Source organism: Heloderma suspectum, chromosome 2, assembly GCF_057233095.1.
Source record: "Heloderma suspectum isolate Gila_16-S chromosome 2, 16-S_ref, whole genome shotgun sequence".
In the NCBI taxonomy this organism is placed as follows: Eukaryota; Metazoa; Chordata; class Lepidosauria; order Squamata; family Helodermatidae; genus Heloderma; species Heloderma suspectum.
This window is the reverse complement of record NC_139459.1, coordinates 394,670,060-394,696,521: the sequence shown is the minus strand read 5'-3', so window position 1 is coordinate 394,696,521 and position 26,462 is coordinate 394,670,060. Positions and strand designations below refer to the sequence as shown.

At 46.5% G+C, this 26,462-nt stretch overlaps 1 protein-coding gene across 1 annotated transcript; it reads left to right on the top strand.

Moving 5' to 3' along the window:
- The first annotated feature begins 1,462 nt into the window (after nt 1-1,462).
- Nucleotides 1,463-13,518, top strand: LOC146356496 (vomeronasal type-2 receptor 26-like). Its single transcript, XM_084830149.1, has 6 exons — nt 1,463-1,735; nt 3,419-4,234; nt 6,312-6,539; nt 7,120-7,246; nt 7,525-8,427; nt 13,403-13,518. The coding sequence occupies exons 1-6, from the start codon at nt 1,574-1,576 to the stop codon at nt 13,516-13,518; spliced, it is 2,352 nt and encodes a 783-aa protein (XP_084686275.1). The 5' UTR covers nt 1,463-1,573.
- Nucleotides 13,519-26,462: the final 12,944 nt, after the last annotated feature.

Genomic DNA, 26,462 nt, shown 5'->3' with positions numbered 1-26,462 from the left:
TGAATATGAGCAAATTCAGAAAAATTAATAAAATCAAGTGAAGAAAAAAAATGTTTATGCTGAACAGAGGGAAACAACTATATCTAGTAATACTAGTCTAGGAGTAAACCTGTTTGACATACAACTGCAAAGCAGACTAAGGGCATCTCTACACCAGCCGAAAATCCTGCATTTAAAACGGGGCTTTCTGCTTCTGCTGTAAATGCAGGATCACAACGGACTCCCTTTGCATGTGCTTTTTCCCTTCCCCTTCCCCCCTCCTCCTCCCCTTATCTGAGTCTTCCACGATCTGTCATTAAACTTTTGTCCCTTCTTGCTGCTTTAACTCTTTTGACGGAGGAAACTGATGTGGAACTGAACTGTGGTAATTTGATAGCTCGTTCTCTGCGATCTGTTTAAAAACGGAACAAAGGGCATTTAGTTCAGGAGGGTCACGGCAGGGTCACTGCATCATGTAAAGAGCCCACAAACTTCCATGAAGGAGCAATCTCAATCGCGGGGTAAAAGCCCAGTGTGAAGGAGCCCTCTGTCCACGCAGCATAGAGCAGGCAAAGAGGAGACTTCAGGTAAGCGCAACATGGGAGGTGTGCACAGTTGCATGAGAATAGGGGGTGATTTTTTCTGGGTCCAAGTTGGAGTAAGGTTTTGGAATGAGTTTCTGAGGTCTACAACACCCTCACAATACGAGGGGGAGAGGACAGGTCACCCAGGGAGACAAAAGGAATGACTGGACTCCTCTCCTTCTGTAATGGAGAGCAGGTCTGTCCTGCATAGCTGGGTGAACTTTAATTTGGAGAGAACGTTTTCCTCCAAGAATTGCAAAGTGATTTTTCTCCTCCACTCCAGGACAACCTTTGAAATTGCAAATGGGGGACACAAAAGAGACTGCATAAGACATTCAGGCTCTGTCCATAGCCAGGGCCTTCCTATTAGGCCCCCAACACTGGTAGTGACCCCAAATTTTCCACCTTACTGTGCACCTCAGGTCATTCCCACTCATGGTGCCTTTCTGGTTGGCGCCACTGATCAAGGAAGGGCCAGACTATAGATGCTTAGTCAGCTCAAAACATGGTAATAGAAAGTGTATGTTTTGTATATTTGCTGATTCACTTCCTGTTTCAAAGCTGATTGCTTCTTATCCACTCCGCCTGTGTCTTTATACCCATTTCATTCTCTGGAGGTGGGGAACTTTTTAAGATGCTAGTTCCTATTTACTAGGTAACATGGCTGCCCCCCTCTTGGACACACACTCACACTCACACACATGTGACACATTCTGTGGGGATCAGTTATTGTGCTTCTGGATCTGAGCTCGCATGAGTATAATTCAAAGAGTAAAATCCACAAATTTATATTGCCAGGGCCAGTCCCTGGCATTCAAGGAATGGTGTCTGTTATTTTCATTGAACATAGGCTGACAATGTCACACATGTGTTTTTGCAGGATAGGACCCATATCATACTGGCACATCTTGTCCTTCTTGTTTGCCATCCAGGAGGTCAACCAGAACCCCAGGCTCTTACAAAACATCTCCCTGGGCTACAACATCTATGACAACTTCTACAGCGCAAGAATGACTTACGGTGCCATGGTAGACCTGCTCTCCTCCGGGCAGGCGAATGTTCCAAACTATTACTGCGGACGATGGAATAAACTCTTGGCTGTTATTGAAGGGGCCGAATCGGACATTTCCAAAGACATTTCAGCCATGTCGAGCATCTACAAAATCCCACAGGCAGGAATGGTGTGAGGGGAGTTAGCTGAGTGGATTTCACCGGAGAGGACGGAAGGGGAGCAGTGGACATAGAGAGAGATAATCATGTTTCAGAGGGCTGAAAGGGGTCTGAGACAGGGATTTCGCTTCCCTAAATATTCATGGCAAACCAGATACCTCCAGGAAGCCCCAAAGCAGGACATGAGAACAATCGTGGTCTCCCCCTGCTGCTCCCCAGCAACTGTAATTCGGAGGTGCACACTGGGTCTGATCCTGGAGGTGATGTATGGCCATTAGCCTTCCTGATTAGTAGCCATTGAGAGCTTTCTGCTCCATGATTTTGGCTAATACACTTTTCGAGCCATTGAAGCTGGAGGCCATAAGCATGTCTTCTGCAAGCACATTCCATAATTTAGCTGTTGGCTGGGTGAAGAAGCCCTGAATTCTTCAGTCCATCTTGAACCTCCCACAATTCACTTTCTTTGGAAGACTCCGTTGGTTTTGCTATCATTGAGGAGAGAGGGGAAAAAAATCTTTCTCTGCACCATGCATCATTGTATAAACTTCAATCATCTCCCCTCTTTCTTGTCTTTTCTCGAACCAAAACTGACTCATTACAGCTGTATCATGAACTGTAAATTAAATGGAAGTTAATTTCCTTAAAGATGGGAGGAGAGGGCACAGAGAAGGGTGTGCAATGATGATATCAATATTTAGGCAGATACATGCAACAGAAGGCAGTTCTTTATGTACCTACATCCCAAGCTAATAAAATAGATCCAATACCAAAGTAGATGAAAAAGTGGCATATAAAATATAGATGAGCAGACATAGGAAAATCAACTTTCCAAAAGATCCCACAAGTGCCCCCCCCAAAATAATTGCAAAACAAAGCAAAGGAAAAATTATGTGCTTTGAAACAAAGGCTGTGAGCTCGTGATAAGCAAAACCTAGATACATCTATACAAGTGAGTGAAATTTGCTGTAAGGTCAATGCTTGAGTTTAACATTGTGGATGTGTTTTTCTATTGCCACAGATTTGAGCAACAGCCTTGCCACTAAATAGGTGGTAGTCGTGGCCTTAGCAACTCTGTCGTTTGCAACTGTTAATGTAGGTCGCTGTCCAATTTGGGTATGAATGTTTCAAGGCAAGCATCAGGAATTTGAAGGTTGACCAGAAATGGATTGACTGTCATGGAGTCAGTGTTTGAAAACAGACACAATATGTTCTCTGAGATCAGTCGCAGTCAGGACTTTAGCTGCCATAACATAGTTTGTACAGTGCGTTGAGAAGATACCACCCCCTAAGGGGGCCCAGAAGAAATGGTAGATAGATGGATAGATAGATCTACTGATCATGGTCTATGGCAAAGGCAAAGGGTAGGAATCCAGACGCATCACGTCACAAAATAAAATCTTCTGAAACTTCTCCAAGAGCCCCAAGGAAAAGCTTGGTCAAAGTGTAACCGTGATGAGGAAAGAAGCGGAAACAGAATGTGGTGGAGACCCAGGGGGGCTGGTAGCTGGTGCTTCTGGAGTGAATGAGCCATTCAGGGTGAGATAAAGCTAAGCTCATTGCGGGAGTTTTGCCTCCATCAAGTGCTGTGCCCTTCTATTTTCTTCCAGATATGTGAAAAGTTGCAATTCAGGAAGTAGGACATTTGTGATTTTGTCTGGGCACTAATCCCTTCCATTCCTTTCTAGGTCAGTTATGGTTTTGTATCTCGTGCTCTTAGTGATAAAACTCAGTTCCCTTTCATCTACCGGATGGTTCCCGAAGAAGAAGCCCAGTACCTGGGGATTGTCCAGCTGCTCCTGCATTTTGGATGGACCTGGATCGGTGTCTTTGCTGCAGAGAGTGACAATGGAGAGAGGTTCGTGAAGACCTTCACACCTGCACTCATCAGGAATTCCATCTGTGCTGCCTTCTCACAGCGCATCCCAGCAGTGACGCTGGAAAGAACTTTCCTGCCCCTTGAAATAGTCCCCAAGTGGAACAAAGTCAACGTATCCGTCTACTATGGGGAGACTCGTTCCTTCTATAGTACAGTAGTCCTCTTGCAAAGAATGGCTGATATGTATGTAAAACCCATCATGGGGAAGGTCTGGATCACAACAGCTTTGTGGGACCTCACCTTGACATTGACATATGACCTTCTGTCTTCCCAGCACGTCTGTGGCTTTTTTTCCTTCTTAATCCATATAAACCGAAGGCCAAAATATGACAGTTTGGAAACATTTTTTGTTGCTATGGAGGAGTTTGGGGAGAAAGCATTTGAGTGTTCATATTTAAGGCACGTCTTGTCTGTTAAAGAGAGGAAAAGGTGCCGAGAGAAGGAGACCCTGGCAGCCTTGCCCAGAGAGGTGGTTGAGAAAACTCTGTCTCTAGACAGCTACAGTTTCTACAACCTCATCCAGGCTGTGGCACGAGCCTTAAATGCTGCTCATTCATCCAGACCTAAGCGGAGCATGATGGAGGGTGGAGACAGGCTGGGACTGCAAAGGCTACAGGCATGGCAGGTATTCCATTTCCCTCACAGGTATCTCTACTAAATGTGACAGCCAGTTATTATTATATTATATTATAGATGGAGTTATTACGTATGGGGAAACTGTTCCTTCAGTGGAGGATCTCAGCTACTGTGTTTCTTGTTTTTCTTTAATGAATGCTTATATTTCAGGAACTCCTTGCCAGAATAACTGAGAGATACAGCAGCTGACCCTTCTCTGCTACCCTCAGTGTTTTTAAAATGCTTTTAAATCCTCCTAGTAGCTTGGCTTAAGAGGCTTGGGCAAGAGATGGGGTCCACCACTGTAGAGAAAATACACTATTAAACAGGGGGTTCATGAAAGGGATCCTTTGTACATAAGGGAATACGATGGTGTATTTTGTGGTTTGCTGACATTTCTTAAGGACTCAACAGACGCTGTGGTGCATACAAGCCTCTTAAAGCCTTCTTTGACCTCAGGCCAAATTCTCTGTCTTTCATCCCAGCCAGATATATTCCCTCAGCCAGGTCCAGCTGTTGTGTGTGTTCTTCCTCTGATGCCAAAGCATCATTTGATGAACTACTGGGTGCTTGGACAGTTTATCTGATTTTTAATGCCTGCTTGTGTACACTTCTTAAGATCTCCGGGCAGCCTCTTGGCATACCATCTGCTATTTACTTCTGGTCTTCATCAGCCAGCTTTGATTATCACAGAGAGTAGCTTAATATTTCTCACCTGGAGTTCTAAGAAGCTTTTTGACAATGTCCCTCACCAAAGATTCCCGAGCAAACTCAGCAGTCATGGAATCAGAGGAGACGTCCTCTTATGGATCAGTAACAGGTTAAAGAATGGAAAGGAGAGAGTAGGAATAAATGGTACATTCTGCCAATGGAGGGATGTAAAGAGTGGGGTCCCGCAGGGATCTGTATTGGGACCAATGCTTTTCAGCTGATACATAAATAATCTAGAATTAGGAGTGAGCAGGGAAGTGGCCACGTTTGCTGATGATGCCAAATTATTTAGGCCAGTTAAAACAAAAAGGGATTGTGAGCAGTTCAAAAAGAATCTCTCTAATGGCTATCAAGACAGTTCATTGCAAGTATAAATTGATGCACATTTGGGGCAAAACATCCAACTTCAAGTATACATTGATGGGATCTGAGCTACTGATGTTGAAGAAATCCACCCTGGACTCAAATGAGGCCAGATTCCACAGAATCCGACCTCTGGAGTCCACGGCAGACCAGCCACACTCACCTCCGGGTCTGGAAAGGAATTGAGAATAAAACTGGCAAGATCATACTCCTGGTACACAATTCTGTGGTGTCCACACTTAGTGCGTACAGTTCTGGTCACCAGTACAAAAAGAAAAGGGGGGGGGAACTATTGTAGAATTGGGCAAAGTGCAAAAAAAGGCAACTAAAATGATGAAAGGGCTGGAGCAACTTTCTAAGGGGAAAGGTTACAACATCTGGGATTGTTTAGCTTAGGAAAAAGGTGAGTGAGGGGAGACATGATAGAGGTGTACACAGTTATGCATGGTGTGGAGAAAGTAGATAGGAAGACATTTTTCTCTCTCTCTTATAATTCCCATAAAATCTGGGGTCATCCCATAAAACTGAGTGATGGGAGATTCAGGACAGATAAAAGGAAGTCTTTCTTCACACAGCACAGAGTCAAGCTACAGAATTCACTCCCACAGGATGTAGTGATGGCCACCATTTTGAAAGGCTTTAAAAGAGCATTGGACAAATTCATAAAAGAGAGGGCTATCAGTGGCTACAGGTCCTGAGGGCCCTATGCTACTTCTAGTATCAGCGGCAGTATGCCTATGAACACCAGTTGCTGTGGAACATGGGTGGGAGGGTACCATTGCACTCATGTCCAGCTCGTGCGTTTCCCATGGGCAGCCAGTTGGCCCTTGTGTAAAGAGAATGCTGGACTAGATGGAACCTTGGTCTGATCCAGCATGGCTCATCTTATGTTCTCATGACCCTAAATTGTCTTAATTCTGTGTCTTTGGAGATTAGAACCCCAGTGCATATGGCAGGGCTACCCAGCTGAATTTCCTGCTTTCTCAGTGCTGGTGTTTTCTCTGCTCTTCTAGTTACACCCTTTCCTGGGAAACCCCCACTTTTACAATACTTCCTTAGAGGGAGTGTATTTGGATGAGAAGGGGGAACTGACAGCCAGGTTTGACAGTATGAACTGGGTGGCATTTCCAAATAAGTCTTTTGGGGCAGTGAAGTTTGGAAGTATAAAGAGACAGGACTCGTTGGGTGTGAAATTCATCCTTGAACAAGATGTCATTACATGGTCCAGACAGTTCAACCAGGTGGGTAAGAATCACACAGACTCCCTCCCTCCCTCACACACACACACACACACACACACACACACACACACACACACAGAGACAGAGACAGAGACAGACAGACAGACAGACAGACACACACACACACACACAGAGGGATTAATGCAGTTAAGGCAAGGGATAGTATAGTAGGACACATGGATACCGAAAAATGGGTAGATTATGGTGGCATCATGACCACGTCAGGGCATCCACACCCAACCCACCTTGCAGGTACTGCTCTGTTCAACTGGCCAGGGCAGAAGGAAGCCAGGCTCTTAGGATTTAGATGGGGCTTCACCAACCCAGATGCTTCAGGATATTCAGATTCCCAAGGACTGATGTTGCACACCCCTGTTCCTTTCAGAAAGGATCCTATGAGGCCTATGGTTGCACGATCCCTGCAGCTTAGGGGACCGGGTTCCAGCCTAAAATCACAGATAAAGGTTCCCAGTTAAAGACCAGTGTCATGTTTCCTGAGCCTGACCCTAGCATGCTATGGCTCATTTCCACGGACAGCAACTAACAGTCTTTGCTTCATGGTCCCTGTCTTTCTGGCAAGACCCTTCCTCCTTCCAGGTGTACTGAAGGCTGCCGCTCAGGATCTGCCAAGGTGGTCCAGGAAGGACAACCACTTTGCTGCTATGCCTGTTCTTTGTGCACAGAAGAGACTGTCTCAACTCAGGAAGGTGGGTGTCTTTGGATAAATGGCAGCATTTGTGGTAGCTGGGTACTCTGGCATAATCAGAGAGTTTTGAGAGACTTCAAATGCTTTGACCACAGGCTCTGTGGAGCAGTAGATTTCCTGCTACCCCCTTTCAGTAACCAATCATCCCCCAGCCTTGATGTGACCGTTTTTGTGAAACATTGCACCTCAAGCCTAGGTTAGTACAAATTCAAACAGTACAGTTTACCGTTTTGGAAGTGATACCGATTTCAATGTTGTTTTCCTCCTACTGCTCTTCAGATGCTGACCATTGCATCAGATGTCCTGAAGATCAGCATCCAAATCAGGAGAAAAATCAATGTGTCCCTAAGGATATAACCTTTCTCTCCTGTGAAGAATACTTTGGGGTCATCCTGGCTTCCTTTGCTCTATTCTTGTCCTCAGCCACAGGCTTTGTGTTAGGAATCTTCATTAAATACCGAGAAACTCCCATCGTCAAAGCCAACAACCGGGACCTCTCCTACATTCTCCTCGTCTCCCTCCTGCTTTCCTTCTTGACCTCCTTCCTGTTCATTGGCCATCCAAGAAAAGCGACCTGCCTTCTCCGACAAATGGCCTTCAGCATCATCTTCTCCGTTGCTGTGTCTTCTGTGTTGGCCAAAACGATCACTGTGGTGCTGGCCTTCCTGGCCACAAAGCCAGGGAACAGGGTGAAGAGATGGCTGGGGAAGAGTTTGGCCAACTGCATTGTCATTTCTTGTTCTGCTGTCCAAGTTGTCATCTGCTCCATCTGGCTGGGCATCTCTCCACCCTTCCCTGACGCTGACATGCACTCCCAGCCTGGACAGATTATCCTGCAATGCAATGAAGAGTCTGTCGCCATGTTCTATAGTGCCCTTGGCTACATGGGCTTCCTGGCTGCCATCTGCTTCATGGTGGCTTTCCTAGCCAGGAAGCTTCCTGGGGCCTTCAATGAAGCCAAGCTGATCACCTTCAGCATGCTGGTCTTCTGCAGTGTTTGGGTGTCCTTTGTGCCCACCTACCAGAGCACAAAGGGGAAATACATGGTAGCTGTGCAGGTCTTCTCTATTTTGGCCTCCAGTGCTGGGCTACTGGGCTGCATCTTCATGCCCAAGTGCTACATCATTGTAGTGAGGCCTAATCTGAATACAAAGGAGCATTTAACAGCAAAAACTAAAGATGGCATCTGATTCATAGAATACTCCTGCAAATGTTGAGAATTCATGTGCAGCATAGAAGTAATAAAACCCATGAATACATCTTGGGAAAGTAGCCCCTTATATAATGCTGTTCGAACAAATTCCTTCACATAAACAATTAATGATGAAAGTGAATGCATAAAGACTGTGTTGGCCACAGGCCATTGTGCTGGATGGTTTTCCTGTATTGTTTTCTTTTAGCCTGATTCCCAGTACGTGTGTGTCACTATACGTGATGAAAAATGAGACTGAAGGTCATTTGTGTCTCACGTTTCACACATACCTTTCAAAGTTCACGTTTTTGTCACTCACACCACTGCGCTTGCTCTGTGGAAATGGGTTTTGCCCAGTTATGATCACGCTAAAACCTGTCACTCGAAAAGTCCTTTGCTGTTTTTTTGGTCTTCAATTCCCTGTTCTTTGGATATGTGATCACTTGTTGAAAACATTTGCCTGTCCTTTACAGATCCATTTTCACTGGTATTCCTGGTGTTCAATTCAGCCTGTGCATTCCAGTTTCTGGAGAAAATGAGTGGAGTATGTGTGTGCGTGGATGCAGGTGTGTGTGTGTGCAGTTGCCCAAATTTTTAGTTCAGAGATTAGTTCAGAGTGTTTTTTGTTCATGTTTTGTTTGCCTCCTTTTACATAACACGGATCAGTGATTTGCACAGAGTCTTAGTCCTTGAATGAAGTGTTCTCCTTTGTTTGGTCCCTATCAGAAAAAGGAAGAAGTGCTTCAACAAAACAAATCGCCCCGTGAATAGATCCTCCTGCATCTCCTGTTCCAAGAGGGACAGAGTTCCACACAGCAGCAGCTGTAGGGATGATCAATGCTTATGCACACGGGGAGGGGTGTAGGGGATGCTGTACCTGGTCCTACCACTTGATACTGCCTGGCCGGCCTCTTGCAGTTCTCCTGCAGAACCAGAATCAATGAATTACAGCTGAAAAGCACATCTTGAGCTCATCCAGTCCCCCCATCTGTGGGACAGAACTGTGAGACTGTAAACCCCGCTCCCCACCAGCTGATGTTCCTCCTCTGTCCTCCTAAAATCCTCCCGGCAAGAAGGTTCAGCAAACACTTTGAGCGACTGTTATTGGAAATACCACATTCCGCTCAGGATCTGTTGGAAGATTCCCCATCTCTGAGGTGCTTGCTCATCACCCTGAATTCTCCCTCAAGGAGTCTTTACTCCATTCGATTTCTTTAATTTGGGTTCTTTGTGCTTCTGGTGCTGTGTGCCCCAACCTCCACATTTTTTCAGCCTTGCAGCCCTGCCCTGAGGTGTGTCTTTCAACTGCCATGACCTCAATTAGACTTTCCAGCCTTCAGAATTGCCCTGCGTGCCTGTTTCATCAGTAATTAGCCCCCCTGATGATGCACGTCTTTGATGTTTGCTTTGCTTTTCCACTTTTGCGTTAAATCACATCTCCGACATAGTGCAAAGTCACTTTTTTGATGCTATGTGAAGGCACTTCTCTGATCTGGCAAGGTTTCGGGAACCTGTCATTGCAAGCAGGGAGAAAGTGACCCGAGAAGGAGAAAGGGTAGTGCTGGAAGCAATAACTCCATGGCAGTTTGCTGGAAAGGGGCGAAATGGGGAATGGGGTGGGACGCTGTCATACGAGACTTCAGATGCTACATTGGAGAATTGGGCATTTTGGCTTCTCCAGGGAAAAGTGCGTATGCTGGGAAAAATGGGGTGGGAGCAAGGAATCTGTGGCAGTTTGCTGGAATGGGTTGAAATTGTGGTGGTGGGCTGTTCTCACAGCGAGCCTTCCACTGCTTCACTGGAGAATCAGGGATTTTGGCTGCTTCATGTAAAGGGGGGGGGGAGCCCAGACAGGGGTGGGAAACAAGGCTCTCTCATTGGTTGAGCAGCCCCTGCCAGTTCGATGACATTCAGTTCTACTCCCCCCACCCAACCCAGAAGTATGCTCCTTTCAAGCACTCTGTGACCCCTGCAAACTGGATTTTAAAGGTACGGTACACTGGGCTGTTCTCGCTTTGTGTGTTCCTGATGGACCAAAGCCGACTCCATGAAGATCCAGATACTGCTTGAATGTGCTTGTCATTCCATTGTCGTAAAGCTCCCAGCCGCCCCGTGCAGGGTTGCTTCTGACTGCAGCGATTTGTAGAGTAGCTCAGAGTCTGAAGAGGAACCGCAAAACATGAGGGAGAAAACTTCCCAGGCCTGGACAGAGATGGATAGGCCTACTCCTCCAGCTTCAAAGGCACAGCTGGATGGAGAGGGCCCCTCTTCACCCATCCCGGTGAGAGATAGTGAACAGGGAGAAGGGGGGCTGGTAGAGCCTGAATTCTTAGACACTAGAGGCAGATGCAGAGACAAGAGAGAAATGGCAGGGGCAGAGCTTAGGCGATCTTCCTGATTGGGCCGGCGGGAACAGCTGCGCTTAGAGTCCTCACGAGATAGAGGTAGACTGTGGGTCACTGACAATTAGCATCTGAATGACCCATTGAATTAATTAAGTGGATTAAAAAGCCTTGGATTTGAAGTCTCTTGTCTGTTTTGATCTGGGTTTTGAAGTTTACAGCAGCGGCAAAGGGAAACGTGACACCCCGGGTCATACTGCACAGGAGGAAAAAATAGGAGGGTTTCAGTATTATTAGGTGCATGCTGGGATGGGGTGTCCTGTCTCCTCAGCCTAATTCCTCATTATTTCACACACACACACACACGCCTTTCGTACCACTTCAGACGTGAGCCTACGTTTTAGCCATTGCATATCTGCAGTCTATAGTCAACTACATATCTCAAGGTCGAAAGGCAAACAGAGGTCAGAAAGTCTGTGCTACTGGTGCAGAAGAGGTGAGACCAAAGCAGGAGGGGAGGGAAAGCCAAGGTCAAGCGCAGCTATTTGTTTATTTTATTTCTCTCCTACCTTTCCACCTAGGAATCCAAGGTGGTTTATCCACATTGAGCATCTACAAAATCCCACAGGCAGGAATGGTGTGAGGGGAGTTAGCTGAGTGGATTTCACTGGAGAGGACGGAAGGGGAGCAGTGGACATAGAGAGAGATAATCATGTTTCAGAGGGCTGAAAGGGGTCTGAGACAGGGGTTTCACTTCCCTAAATATTCATAGCAAACCAGATACCTCCAGGAAGCCCCAAAGCAGGACATGAGAACAATTGTGGTCTCCCCCTGCTGCTCCCCAGCAACTGTAATTCGGAGGTCTGATCCTGGAGGTGATGTATGGCCATTAGCCTTCCTGATTAGTAGCCATTGAGAGCTTTCTGCTCCATGATTTTGGCTAATACACTTTTCAAGCCATTGAAGCTGGAGACCGTAAGCACGTCTTCTGCAAGCACATTCCATAATTTAGCTGTCGGCTGGGTGAAGAAGCCCTGAATTCTTCAGTCCATCTTGAACGTCCCACAATTCGCTTTCTTTGGAAGACTTCATTGCTTTTGCTATCATTGAGGAGAGAGGTGAAAAAATCTTTCTCTGCACCATGCATCGTTGTATAAACTTCAGTCATGTCCTGTCTTTCTTGTCTTTTCTCTAACCTAAATAGTCCGCTTGGGTCGGGATGAATGAGCAGCGTTTAAGGCACGTGCCACAGCCTGGACAAGGTTTTAGTCGATACTGTAGCTGTCCAGAGACGGAATTTTTCCAACCACATCTTTGGGCAAGGGCGGCAGGGTCATCTCCTCTCTGCACCTTTTCCTCTCTTTGAGAGACAAAGCATGCTTTAAATATGAACACTCAAAGGCATTCTCTCCAAACCACCCCATAGCATCAAAAAATGTTTCCAAACTGTCATATTTTGGCCTTTGGTTTATATGGATTAAGAAGGAAAAAAAGCCACGGACATGCTGGGAAGGTCATATGTCAAGGTCAAGGTGAGGTCCCACAAAGCTGTTGTGATCCAGACCTTCCCCCTGATGGGTTTTACATACGTATCAGCCATTCTTTGCAAGAGGACTACTGTACTATAGAAAGAATGAGTCCCCCCATAGTAGACGGATATGTTGACTTTGTTCCACTTGGGGACGATTTCAAGGGGCAGAAAAGTTCTTTCCAGTGTCACTGCTGGGATGTGCTGTGAGAAGGCAGCACAGATGGAATTCCTGATGAGAGCAGGTGTGAAGGTCTTCAGGAACCTCTCTCCATTGTCACTCTCTGCAGCAAAGACACCAATCCAGGTCCATCCAAAATGCAGGAGCAGCTGACAATCCTCAGGTACTGGGCTTCTTCTTCGGGAACCATCCGGTAGATGAAAGGGAACTGAGTTTTATCACTAAGAGCACGAGATACAAAACTGTAACCGACCTAGAAAGGAATGGAAGGGATTAGTGCCCAGACAAAATCACAAATGTCCTACTTCCTGAATTGCAACTTTTCACATATCTGGAAGAAAATAGAAGGGCACAGTACTTGATGGAGGCAAAACTCCCGCAATGAGCTTAGCTATATCTCACCCTGAATGGCTCATTCACTCCAGAAGCACCAGCTACCAGCCCCCTTGGGTCTCCACCACATTCTGTTTCCGTTTCTTTCCTCATCACAGTTACACTTTCAACCAAGCTTTTCCTTGGGGCTCTTGGAGAAGTTTCAGAAGATTTTATTTCGTGAGGTGGTGCGTCTGGATTTCAACAACTTTGCCTTTGCCATATATCATGATCAGTAGATCTATCTATCCATCTATCTACCATTTCTTCTGGGCCCCCTTAGGGGTGGTATCTTCTCAAAGCACTGTACAAGCTATGTTATGGCAGCTAAAGTCCTGACTGGGACTGATCCCAGAGAACATATTGTGTCTGGAAGAGTAGGGAGGCACCCATGGGGTTTTACAGTTTATAAAATACAGAAAGCAACAAAAGTTTCCAAAAAACCACAGACATCAGAAAACAGTTAGAATCACAAAATCATAGAATAGTAGAGTTGGAAAGGGCCTATAAGACCATCGGGTCCAACCCCCTGCTCAATGCAGGAATCCAAATCAGAGCATCTCCGACAGATGGCTGCCCAGCCACGTCTTCAATGCCTCCAGGGTGGGAGAGCCCACCACCACCCTACATGATTGGCTCCATTGCCGTATTGCTCTAACAGGCAGGAGAGTACTCAAGAGTCCCTTACTCTTGAGTAGTCTTTGACTCATGAAGAGCCAGTTGCTTTGGGCCTTGAGGCATCTGCTTTACCTCTGGCTGGCTAAAAGCACCTGCACCTTCTGGCAACAATATGCTTGGGTGGTTAAAAATGGCTCGACCTCTCCCTCCAAAGGGGGGACATGATCCACAGGGGCGTTGGGCAACCCTTCTGCAGGTCTATCTACATTGTCCTCTGTTGACAGACCTGACAGGGCAACTTCTGCTCTACTGGGGTTGGCCACAGCAGTGCAGGAATCTGGGGACTTTCACCTGCCCTAGAAGGCCGTTGGTGTCTCCAATGTCTGAGTTATCATCAGATGAAGAGGTCACCAGAGTTGGGCCTGGACCACACATGACAACCCCTGACCATCGTCCTTGCTCGCTGTCATCGTCTGCACGTGTGTAAAGCTTTACTGTGCTCATGTGGTGGGGAGGTTTTCTGGGGCTGTTTGGGAGCAAGTCAGTCTCCCACAGCCCAGCAATACCTCTAGTTGACTCCCCTGTATAGCGGTCCATTTCAAACCCCTCATACAGGAAATGGAGGTCTAAGCTGGAGCCCACATCCTGCAGGAAGTGTTTGTGCGCTTAAAGAGATTGGGTTGCATTTAATGCCCACTGGAATCAATGGGACACATTACTCATGTCTTCAGTCCCTTTGATTTCAAAGAAGCACAACTAACTTAGTCTGGATCCAATGTATGGTGTGCATCGTAGGGGTGAATTTGTTACATGGACACAGTTGTCTTTGCTGGATGAAGAAAGATGAAGCCATTTCCTTGGACCATGAAGACACTGTGGATTCAACAAAAACATGATAAATGTGGGAAATTGGGAGCAATGACTTCTCCTGCCACGGTAAGGGCGCGTTCTCATTCAATTTCTCCCTCATCAATGGGGTGAGCTGCTAGACACCGCTTGTTTGATTTATATTCTTCAAGACTAACTAAGTATGTTGTGGGATTAGTCCTGATCCTGTCTCCCAGGGTGGTATAGGACAGGTCAGGCCAAGCTCCCCTGCCCCCCCACTGTCCCATGTCAGAATCTGGAACCTCATTGGTAAGTTCTCGAAGCCATGTTTTCCTCCAACTCTGTTCCTGGAGCCATACAGAGAGGCCAAAGGGTTGCAGAGGTGATTTTCCTGCTTGCAATTATCTAAATAATGATTCCTTCTTCTTCTTCTTCTTCTTCTTCTTCTTCTTCTTCTTCTTCTTCTTCCTCTTCCTCTTCCTCTTCCTCTTCCTCTTCTTCTTCTCCTTGCCATAACCAAAGGGATTTCCCCTGTTCCCAAAGGTCATCTTTGAGTGTAATGACATAAACATCAAGAGAAACACGAGGCAATACCTTGAAACTGTGTTTGGAGGGAGTAGAATATAAATATTCTGCCCTGTGCCACTGAGAGCCTGGACAGAGGTTGAGGGTAGGTAGCGGATGTGCTGATGTGCAGTTTAATTGAATCCCCTTTGGATATGAAGCCCTCAATCCTCGGCTCCCTCCGCAGGATTGAGTGATCTGAGCAGCCGGGTTCTTGAGAGAAAACCATTCATTTAATCATGATCCCTGCAGCCTGGGCCATCAAGAGGGCTTCGGCTTCTAATACTTAGCTGGTTTTGTTGCTGATAGCAGTCCCAAGGGAGATGGTGGCAGCAGGAAGACGCAGGATGAGCCTGGTACCGCCCCTGCTGTTGCTGCTGCTGCTTCTGCCCCATGCAGCGTCTGGGATGCTGAAGGCAAAATGCCTCTTGTCTTTGATGAGGGATCCCAATGAGCCATTGAACTGGTACAGGCCAGGAGACTACCACATTAGCGGGGTCATATCTGCAGTACAGTACCTGTTTTGCTGAAACCACCCATCTTCTATATGTCTCCGCTCACCAGAGTTTGGGGGTAGGTCCTTTTGTATGCACTGATGTAATGCTACAACATCTGAACCTAACCTCATAGGCTCCAGGATGATGACATCGGCTTCTGGTCCTGTGTTTGGTAACTTAGTTCAGCCATTTTGCCCCTCTTCTCTCCGCCCCACCCCTCCAATTTTGGGACAGCATCAAAGCCGTCCCAGAACACTGGGAACTCATATTGGGCATGTATGCTATTTCATCCGCTCCGGTCTGTTTAGGTTCTTTACAGTGCAATCCTATGTATGTCCATTCAGAAGTTAATGCCATTTAGTTAAATGGGCCTTGCTTGCAGGTATGTGAGTATATGACTGGTGCTTAAAATATGATAGGAACATAATGTTGTAAGGGTGGGATTTTGGACTGGAGTCCCACTGGAGTCTCCTTTAATAATCCTGGCAGAGTTGCAAGTGATGGTTTCAGGTGCTGCTTCTCTCTCTCTCTCTCTCTCTCTCTCCCTCTCCCTCTGGGTTCTGAAGTACTGCAGTCGCTGTGGCTGTCTGTAGCAGTGTTTAAAATATGCTGCCATCTGTTCTTAATCTGCACAATTAGAAATGAATCCAAATATCACAAAATACCATTGGCTTCCATGTGTGCTTCTAAGACATGTGATCATAAATGTTGCTGACTGTGTTTGTAAGTATGAGCAAATTCAGAAACTTTCAGAAAATCAAATGAAGGAAAAAAATGTTGATGCCAAACAGAAGGAAACAACTATATCTAGTAATGCTAGTCTAGGAGTAAACCTGTTTGACATACAACTGCAAAGCAGACTAAGGGCATCTCTACACCAGCCTAAAATCCTGCATTTAAAACGGGGCTTTCTGCTTCTGCTGTAAATGCAGGATCACAACGGACTCCCTTTGCATGTGCTTTTTCCCTTCCCCTTCCCCCCTCCTCCTCCCCTTATCTGAGTCTTCCACGATCTGTTATTAAACTTTTGTCCCTTCTTGCTGCTTTAACTCGTTTGACGGAGGAAACTGATGTGGAACTGAACTGGGGTAATTTGATAGCTCGTTCTCTGCGATCTGTTTAAAAATGGAACAAAGGGCATTTAGTTCAGGAGGGTCACGGCAGGGTCACTGCATCATGTAAAGAGCCCACAAACTTCCATGAAGGAGCAATCTCAATCGCGGGGTAAAAGCCCAGTGTGAAGGAGCCCTCTGTCCACGCAGCCTAGAGCAGGCAGAGAGGAGACTTCAGGTAAGCGCAACGTGGGAGGTGTGCACAGTTGCGTGAGAATAGGGGGTGATTTTTTCTGGGTCCAAGTTGGAGTAAGGTTTTGGAATGAGTTTCTGAGGTCTACAACAGCCCTCCCAATATGCGTGGGGAGAGGACAGGTCACCCAGGGAGACAAAAGGAATGACTGGACTCCACTCCTGTAATGGAGAGCAGGTCTGTCCTGCATAGCTGGGTGAACTTTAATTTGGAGAGAACGTTTTCCTCCAAGAATTGCAGAGTGATTTTTCTCCTCCAGTCCAGGACAACCTTTGAAATTGCAAATGCGGGACACAAAAGAGACTGCATAAGACATTCAGGCTCTGTCCATAGCCAGGGCCTTCCTAATAGGCCCCCAACACTGGTACTGACCCCAAATTTTCCACCTTACTGTGCACCTCAGGTCATTCCCGCTCATGGTGCCTTTCTGGTTTGCGCCACTGATCAAGGAAGGGCCAGACTATAGATGCTTAGTCAGCTCAAAACATGGTAATAGCAGGTGTATGTTTTGTATATTTGCTGATTCACTTTCTGTTTCAAAGCTGATTGCTTCTTATCCACTCCGCCTGTGTCTTTATACCCATTTCGTTCTCTGGAGGTGGGGAACTTTTTAAGATGCTAGTTCCTATTTTCTTTCCTTTTTAAGATGCTAGTTCCTATTTACTAGGTAACGTGGCTGCCCCCCTCTTGGACACACACTCACACACATGTGACACATTCTGTGGGGATCAGCTATTGTGCTTCTGGATCTGAGCTCGCATGAGTATAATTCAAAGAGTAAAATCCACAAATTTATATTGCCAGAGCCAGTCCATGGAATTCAAGGAATAGTGTCTGTTATTTTCATTGAACATAGGCTGACAATGTCAAATGGCTTAAAATGTTAAGCATCAGAAATTCTAAAACCTTCATCTATTATTAAGCATGACAGTAAACTGTACCTTGGAATGTTTTGCATAGCAACTGTTTCCAAGACACCCCGCAACTGTACAGCTGACATTCCCAACAGCTTGAAATCATCGCCTGCATATTCCAGCGGTAAGTGATGGGCCCGATGAGTAGCGGGCTGCAGCATCTGGTTGCCAGTTCGTTTGACTGGGAAACAGTCACGGAATCTCATTGGAGAGTTAACCAAGGCAGCCCAGATTGGTTTCCCCAGTGGAGTTAAGCACTCCGAAATAGGGAAGGGTGAAAAATTTGTTTCAGCTTGTGGTAGAATCTGGAGTTTGTCTTCCCTTTCGCGGATTATGTTGATGGGGAGGGGAGGCGCTCTGTTCCTCCCCCCCGGAATCCTCCAGGGCCGGCTGTGCTCCGCGGCAGCTGAGTGGAGCAGCCGGCCAGGCCCAGCCAGGCCAGAGCCGTCCTCAGCCAGATTTCCGTCCGTGGAGGGCTCTGGGTTAAAAATGGCAACGGAGGGCTCTGGGTTTAAAAAAACAAACAAACAAACCGTGTTATTTTTGCCCTTAATTTACATAAATATTTACATAGACTATGATGGCAAAAATAAAGGGGAACGCAAATAGCATAGCGGGCGTTATTTGCGTCCCTTTTTGATTCCCCGTTTTAGCCTACGTAAATATTTACATAGGCTAAAACGGGGAATCAAAAAGGGATGCAAATAGCTCCCGCTACGCTATTTGCGTTCCCTTTTATTTTCGTCGTCATAGTCTACGTAAATATTCACGTAGACTAAGATGGGCAAAAATAAGGAAAGCAAATGGTGGCGGCTGTAGCCGCCGCCATTTGCGTACGCGGTTTGTTTGTTTTTTTAAACCCACCCAGCCATGATAGGCTATGTAAAGATTTATGTAGCCTATCATGTCGTTTTTTTTTTTTTTTTTACAAGAGTGGAAATGGAAGCGGCGGCAGCCAGTCGGAAGACCAGCTGCCACCGCCGCTGCCGCTGCCACCGCCCGGAAGATCCGCCCCAGGTGATTCTTGTCCCGGGGAGGGATCTGCGGGGGGGCAGGGGGGTGGTAGGCCGTTCCGCCATGGAGTTCAGGGAGCCGAATGCACTGGCATTCGGCCTCACCGTGATCCGTGGCGGAATTCTCTGCCATCCCTGGTCACCAGTCAGAGCAGGCAAGGCCATTTCAGTGCCTTACCCTGGCCTGAAGCCAGAATGAAATGGGTCCTGATAATCAGTTTCCTCCAAGAGCATCTGAAGCTGCCTAGCCACCACATGCTCAAGCACCTTACCCAAAAAGGGGATATTGGCAATGGGGCAATAGTTCTCACACACCTCTGGGTCCAGGGAGGGCCTCTTCAGGAGAGGGTGCACCACAGCCTCTTTCAAGGCAACAGGAACCACCCCCTTACTAGGGATGGCTGTGAATTTCTCCACAAATCTTGGGGGGGCCGAATGCCAATGCATTTGGCCCCCCGAAATTGTTGTTGAAATTCCCAAGATGTCGATGTTCAATCTTGCCATCTCATGTTTGACCACCTGCAGCTTACCTTGATTCATTGATCGGACATTTCAGGTTCCTAAACAATATTGTTCTTTACAGCATCGGATTTTCTTTTCACCACCAGACACATCCACAGCTGAGTGTCCTTTCGGCTTTGGCCCAGCCACTTCACTCTTTCTGGCACTCCTTGGAAATTCCCTCTGCTCTTCTCCAGTAGTCTATTGGACACCTTCCGACCTGAGGGGCTCATCTTCCGGTATCATATCTTTTAGCCTTGTGATACGTTCCATGGGGTTTTCTTGGCAAGAATACTGGAGTGGGTTGCCATTTCCTTCTCCAGTGGACCACATTTTGTCAGAACTCTGTGCCATGACCTGTCCGTCTTTGGTGGCCCTGCACGGCATTGCTTATGGCTTCACTGAATTACGCAAGCCCCTTCGCCACAACAAGGCAGTGATCCATGAAAGGAGGAACAAGTCTAGGTGGGTGCTAAATGCGGATTTTAGTGAAGCATCTTCATCCAATGGAGACTGCCAGTACCCTTTAGTCAAATCAAAAGTAGAGATGTATTTTGCCCCAGTCAGCAGTTCTATCAAATTATCCACACGAGGCATGGGGTAACTAGCTGCCTGAGTAACACGGCTGATAGAACTGTAATAGACATAGAATCTCACCCCCCTCCTCCTTTTGGTTTACCAATAGAATCAGGGAAGACCAGGGGCTTTGACTCTCCTTAATCACCCCCAGAGCCAAGATTTCTTGCAATTCCTTAGCCACGACCTCCATGTGGTGTCCCGTAGCTCTATAGAGGGGTAGACTGAATGGGCAGGTGGTCTCCCGTGGGGATCGAGTGGCGGGCCAAAGAAATCCATCCTGGAGCTCTAGAAAACAAGTCTTGGAATTCATCTAATAATTCTTGTAGTTGAGACCTTTGTCTGGCTCCTAGAGTCTCAGGCAGGGGTATCTCAGCCACCCCTCCTCCCTGCCGGTACTCCTCCAGCAAGTCCACCACAGGTCCCATCTCCTTGGCATCTGCCCCAATTGTCATCACCACCCTTCCAGGCTCTTGAAACGGCTTTATCATATTTACATGGTAGACTTTAGCCCTCCTGGACGAGTCAGGAGGTTTCAGCAGGCAATTCACAAAGTTCAAGCATTGTTCTGCCACCAGAAGGCCCTCCCACCTCACCGACAGCTTGCCCGGTTTAGTCAGCTTCAGTACCAAAACGTTATCCCCTGGCTGGAACACCCTTTCCCTGGCTTTGGCATCATAGAAGGCCTTGTGACGGCCCTGGGCTGCCCTCAAATGAATCCATGCAATATCCCCCCCCCCCGCAGTGTATTTTGTAGCCACTGCACATACAACACCACAGAGGTGGGAGCCAAGGCCGACCGCCCCTCCCACTCTTCTTTGAGCAAAGCCAGTGCTCCCTGGAGTTCTCTGCCAAACATGAGTTTGTTTGAGGACTAGCCCAAGCTGTCCTGGGGCAAGTCTCTGTATGCAAACAGCAAGAAAGGCAGTGCTTGATCCCAGTCAGTATTATGTGCTAAGGCATAAGTCTTTAACATTTTTGCCAGAGTCTGATTAAATTTCTCTACTAATCCATTGCCCTCATGACGGTATGCTGAGGATGTGCAATGTTGAACTTCTGCTAATTCCCATAGTCTCTTCATTAATTGTGACATGAAACTGGAGCCCAAGTCACTCACCAAAGTCCGTGGCATTCCTAATCGAGCCAAAACACATAACAAAGCTTTAGCAAGTTGAATGGAGGTAACCGAAGTCAAAGGCATGGCTTCTGCATATCTGGTGGCAAAATCTACAATAGTTAAAATAAACTTCTTCCTGGTCTGGATGGTGGTGAAAAGGTCCCATATTATCTATTCCGCTTTCTCAAAGGGGTCCCCCAAAACTGGCAATGGTTGGAGGGGTGCTTTTGGATGATCTCGTGGGGACCCAACTCGCTGGCAAATCTCACATCCTGGCCTTCCTCTCTGTGACAACCTTTCTATTTACCATGAAATTGTATTTTATTTCCAAACAAAGTTAACAAACAAAGGCAACAAAAAGAAGAATGTACATAATAATAAACCAAAATGACTGAAGAAACAGAGGAATTCACTAATTATAAATCTCAGTCAATAACCATGCTGTTTAACATCTACATGAAACCACTGGGGGAGGTTATCCGGAGGTGTGGGCTGATGTGCCATCAATATGCGGATGACACCCAGCTCTACCCCTCTTTCTTATCAAACCCAGGTGAGGCAGTGGCTGTTCTGAATCAGTGCCTGGGCACGGTAATGGACTGGATGAGGGCCAATAAACTGAAACTCAATCCAGACAACACATAGGTACTGCTAGTGGGTGGTTCATCTGCCTGGCTAGGTGATATTCAACCTGTTCTGGAGGAGGTTGCACTCCCCCTAAAGGATCAGGTTCGTAGTTTGGGGGTGCTCTTGGATCCAGAACTGTCACTTGAGGCACAGATGAACTCAGTGGCACGGAGCACTTTTTATCAGCTTAGGCTGGTATACCAACTACGCCCTTATCTGGACAGAGATAGCCTAGCTACAGTTATCCATGCTCTGATAACTTCTCGTCTGGATTACTGCAATGCGTTATACGTGGGGCTGCCTTTGAAAACAGTCCGGAAACTTCAGCTGGTCCAAAATAGGGCCAGCAAGATTGTTAACAGGGACTGGCCAACGAGTTCATATTAAAGTAAAAAGGTAAAGGTGTCCCCAACCAGTCATGTCTGACTCTAGGGTGCGGTGCTCATCCCCGTTTCTAAGCCGAAGAGCCAGCGCTGTCCGAAGACGCTTCCGTGGTCATGTGGCCGGCATGACTGAACACCGAGGTGCACGGAACGCTGTTACCTTTCCCGCTGAGGCGGTACCTATTTATCTACTTGCAATTTCTTGCTTTCGAACTGCTAGGTTGGCAGAAAAGAGTTCATACTACTCCAGTACTTTTTCAGCTGCACTGGCTGCCAGTCCATTTCCGGGCCTGATTCAAAGTGCTAGTATTAACAATTAAAGCCCTTAATGGCTTGGGGCCAGGTTATCTGAAGGATTGCCTCCTCCCATATGTTCCTGCCTGGACCTTAAGATCATCCTCAGCAGCCCTTCTCTGTGAGCCCCTGCCAAAGGAAGTGAGGCAGGTGGCTACTAGGAGGAGGGCCTTTTCTGCTCTGGCACCCCGGCTGTGGAATGAGCTCCCTAGGGAGGTTCGCCTGGCACCTACATTGCATTCCTTCCGGCGCCAGGTGAAGACCTTTTTATTTTCCCAGGCATTTTAGCATTTTAGCTTTCTAGACTTTTGCTTTGCTGTTTTAAATCTGTGTTTCAAATTCCTGCACTGCTCCTAGATTTTATTGTGGTTGTATTGTTATATTGTGTTTTTAATGTTCTATATATTTTATATTGTTTTATTGTGTGCCATTTGGTTTTAATTTTTGTGAACCGCCCAGAGAGCATCGGCTATTGGGCGGTATAGAAATGAAACAAACAAACAAACAAACAAACAAACAAATGATATCCATAAGGAAGGCTGAGCAAAGGAAGATAGATGCTTTTGAACTGTGGTGTTGGAGGAAAATTCTGAGAGTGCCTTGGACAGCAAGAAAATCAAACCAGTCCATCCGCCCGGAAATAAAGCCAGACTGCTCACTTGAGGGAATGATGTGAAAGGCAAAACTGAAGTACTTTGGCCACATAATGAGAAGACAGGACACCCTGGAGAAGATGCTGATGCTAGGGAAAGTGGAAGGCAAAAGGAAGAGGGGCCGAGCAAGGGCAAGGTGGATGGATGATATTTTGGAGGTGACGGGCTCGAGCTTGGGGGAGCTGGGGGTGGCGACGGCCAACAGGAAGCTCTGGCGTGGGCTGGTCCATACAGTCACAAAGAGTCAGAAGCGACTGAACAAATAAACAACAACAATGCTTATAGAATATTTACAGTAAAATGGCATAAGTAGGAGTTCAGTACCTAATGAAAGTAAAAATGCAAGTTGTACAACATATAGAAAGAGTGTGTGAGAGTACATCATTGTGTGTGTAAATGTGTATTAATCTGAAAAAAATATAGTTTGTTGTACTTGGTTGGAATTTTATCAAAAGTTTGACTAGCTTTAATGTAGGAAATAAATGCAAACCATGGTGCCATAAAAACTCCCTTAAAATTAGAATCCCTTGCTTATTGCCCTTGCTGAGTAAGTTTATATATACTCATAGTGTCCCAAATTTGATTCATTTCTGACTGTGGCTAGTTTGGGCTTCCATCCCTGAATCCCACACACACACACACACACACACACACACAAACACACTTCAGTTTGCACCAAAGGGGAATATACTTAAATTTCCCCCTCAGAGATCCAAATCCTGCACTCCATTGCATGCAGAAGCATCAGGCTCCATTGTCTTGCATGCAGCTGCACTGCCCTCTGGCCTCAAACAAAGCACCATGTGACCATTCCAAATCAACCCAGGCAATGCTCAGTGTGCCACTCCATATGTTTTCATGTTCATAGCTCCACCAGTTGTCTGGACAATTAATGGTTTCACTGGTGAGCAACTCCCTCTGGTGTCCAAGGTTGGAAGGGCCCTTTTAAAAAGTTCACCTAATTTCCCAGAAAAGGTAGTAAATGCCCAACCGGCTTGGACCCAACATAGAATCTGGACTGACAAGCTGGATTTCCTCACAATTTTCCTGACAGCTGCTCATAGGAAACAGTAGAGAAATAGAGGACCTGTGATTAGCTGTGGCCAGTGGAAGCTGGTGGCTCCCATGTCAGTTCATCTGCTCTGGGATTCAGTCAGAACCCGTCAAAATCATAGCACTGTCACGAGGACAGGAATGAAATGGGGTCTGTTTCTCCTGAGTTTGTTTATTTGGGAATAACCATCATTTTGCTGTAGAAAAGGGACATCCCAGATGTATCCGTAAGCTATGGCTGCGAGAGCTGGACCATAAGGAAGGCTGAGCGAAGGAAGATAGATGCTTTTGAACTGTGGTGCTGGAGGAAAATCCTGAGAGTGCCTTGGACTGCAAGAAGATCAAACCAGTCCATCCTCCAGGAAAGAAAGCCAGACTGCTCACTTGAGGGAAGGATATGAAAGGCAAAACTGAAGTACTTTGGCCACATCATGAGAAGACAGGACACCCTGGAGAAGAGGCTGATGCTAGGGAAAGTGGAAGGCAAAAGGAAGAGGGGCCGAGCAAGGGCAAGGTGGATGGATGATATTATGGAGGTGACGGGCTCAACCCTGGGGGAGCTGCGGGTGGTGAAGGCTGACAGGAAGCTCTGGCAGGGCTGGTCCATGAAGTCACGAAAAGTCGGAAGCGACTGAGCGAATAAACAACAAACCCACTCTCCAGGGCCGTCTCTCTGCCAACACCTTGCTCTGAAAAAGGACCACTCAGCAGTGGTGCAGCTAGGTAATTTTAGACTCTGGACATAAGGGTCTTATAGGTCCCCCTTTACACGGGCATATATATTTCTTCAGTTCCTACGCACACAACTAACATTGCTATTCTCCTTTCCCTGCCATTCCATGCTACCAAACTGGTTCTATATTCCTGACATGTTAGAGCAAAAAACAAAACAAAAACCAATCCTGCTTACCAACCCTGATTAAAAACCAAAAAGTACGCTGGGCATGTGCAGTTTTGCATTTTAAACTTAGTTAAATCGATCTCGTCTGATCTCGGAAGCTAAGCAGGGTCAGCCCTAGTTAGTACTTGGATGGGAGACTGCCTGGGAGTCAGGCTTCCTGCATCGAGCAGGGGGTTGGACTCGATGGTCTTGGAGGCCCCTTCCAACTGTATATTCTATAGCGCTATTGTGACTACATAAAATGTAGTCTGCTTCTACCGCCCTGATCGAAAATACAATTTGGGATTAAGCAGCATTCGGCTGTAGAAAAGGATACTATATGTATATTTAAATGTATCTTTATTCTAAGCAGTTGGATCTGGTTACAATCAAACAGATGTCTTATTCTTGTTGGTACCCCTTACATGTCATTTGGTCTGGAGAGCTACTTTATAACTCTCACTGTGCCCCGCACCCCCAAGAAAATCATTCACAGCATTACCCTTTCAATGTATGCCTTCTGCCTTTTTGGAAGGGAGATTCGATAATGCTCCAGCCCATCACTCCACTTTGTATTTGTGGGTCTGGGGAGTTGAGGATATTTCCCACTATTTACTAAGATGTCCCCTCTATGACCATCTTAGGCATATATTTCTTGCTAGTATTCTCTGGTTCCTGTCAAACAGACCCCTCTTAGAACAGAGATGTGCATTCTTTTCTGATACTGTTTTTACCACTGTCCAGGTAGCAAAATTTGCCTTGGCAGCAAGGAAAATCCACACCAAATGCCAAACGGCATAGGGGGGATATGTGTATGTATGTATATAAAAATATGTGGTTGTACTGTTATTGATTTCTTTTTATGTATATTGTGGTGGCCTATGGCTCCAAGCAATAAAGTTGACCTGACCTGTTGTTGTTCAGTCGTTAAGTCGTGTCCGACTCTTCTTGACCCCATGGACCATAGCACGCCAGGCCTTCCTGTCCTGCGCTCTCTCCTGGAGTGTGCTCAAGTTCATATTCATTGCATCGGTGATGCTATCTAGCCATCTCATCCTCTGCCATCCCCTTCTCCTTTTGCCTTCAATCTTTCCCAGCATCAAGGTCTTTTCCAGCAAGTTTTCTCTTCGCATTAGGTGGCCAAAATATTTGAACTTCAGCTTCAATATCTGTCCTTCCAATGAGCACTCAGGGTTGATTTCCTTTAGGATGGACTGATCTGACCTCCTTGCAGTCCAGGGGACACGTAAGAGTCTTCTCCAGCACCACAGTTCGAAAGCATCAGTTCTTCGGCGCTCAGCCTTCCTTATAGTCCAGCTCTCACAGCCATATGTTGCTATTGGGAAAACCATAGCTTTGATTATGCGGACCTTTGTCGGCAAGGTGATGTTTCTGCTTCTTACTATGCTGTCTAGGTTTGCCATAGCTTTCCTCCCAAGGAGCAAGCGTCTTTTAATTTCATGGCTACAGTCACCGTCTGTGGTGATCTTGGAGCCCAAGAAAATAAAATCTGTCACTGTTTCCATTTCTTCCCCTTCTATATGCCAGGAAGTGATGGGGCCAGATGCCATAATCCTCGTTTTTTTAATGTTAAGTTTCAAACCAGCTTTTGCGCTCTCCACTTTCACCCTCAACAAGAGGCTCTTGAGATCCTCTTTGCTTTCTGCCATTAGGGTGGTATCGTCTGCGTATCTGAGGTTGTTCATAATTCTCCTGGCAATCTTAATTCCGACCTGTGATTCATCCAACCCGGTGTTTCTCATGATGTACTCTGCATAT

Bases quoted from the DNA above. Each gene is read 5' to 3' on its own strand.
- LOC146356496 (XM_084830149.1), top strand. From the start codon at position 1,574: ATGACTTACGGTGCCATGGTAGACCTGCTCTCCTCCGGGCAGGCGAAT. The intron at 7,247-7,524 runs GTGGGTGTCTTT...ACTGCTCTTCAG, and splicing joins GACTGTCTCAACTCAGGAAG to ATGCTGACCATTGCATCAGA. The intron at 8,428-13,402 runs GCATCTGATTCA...TGCTCAATGCAG, and splicing joins AACAGCAAAAACTAAAGATG to GAATCCAAATCAGAGCATCT.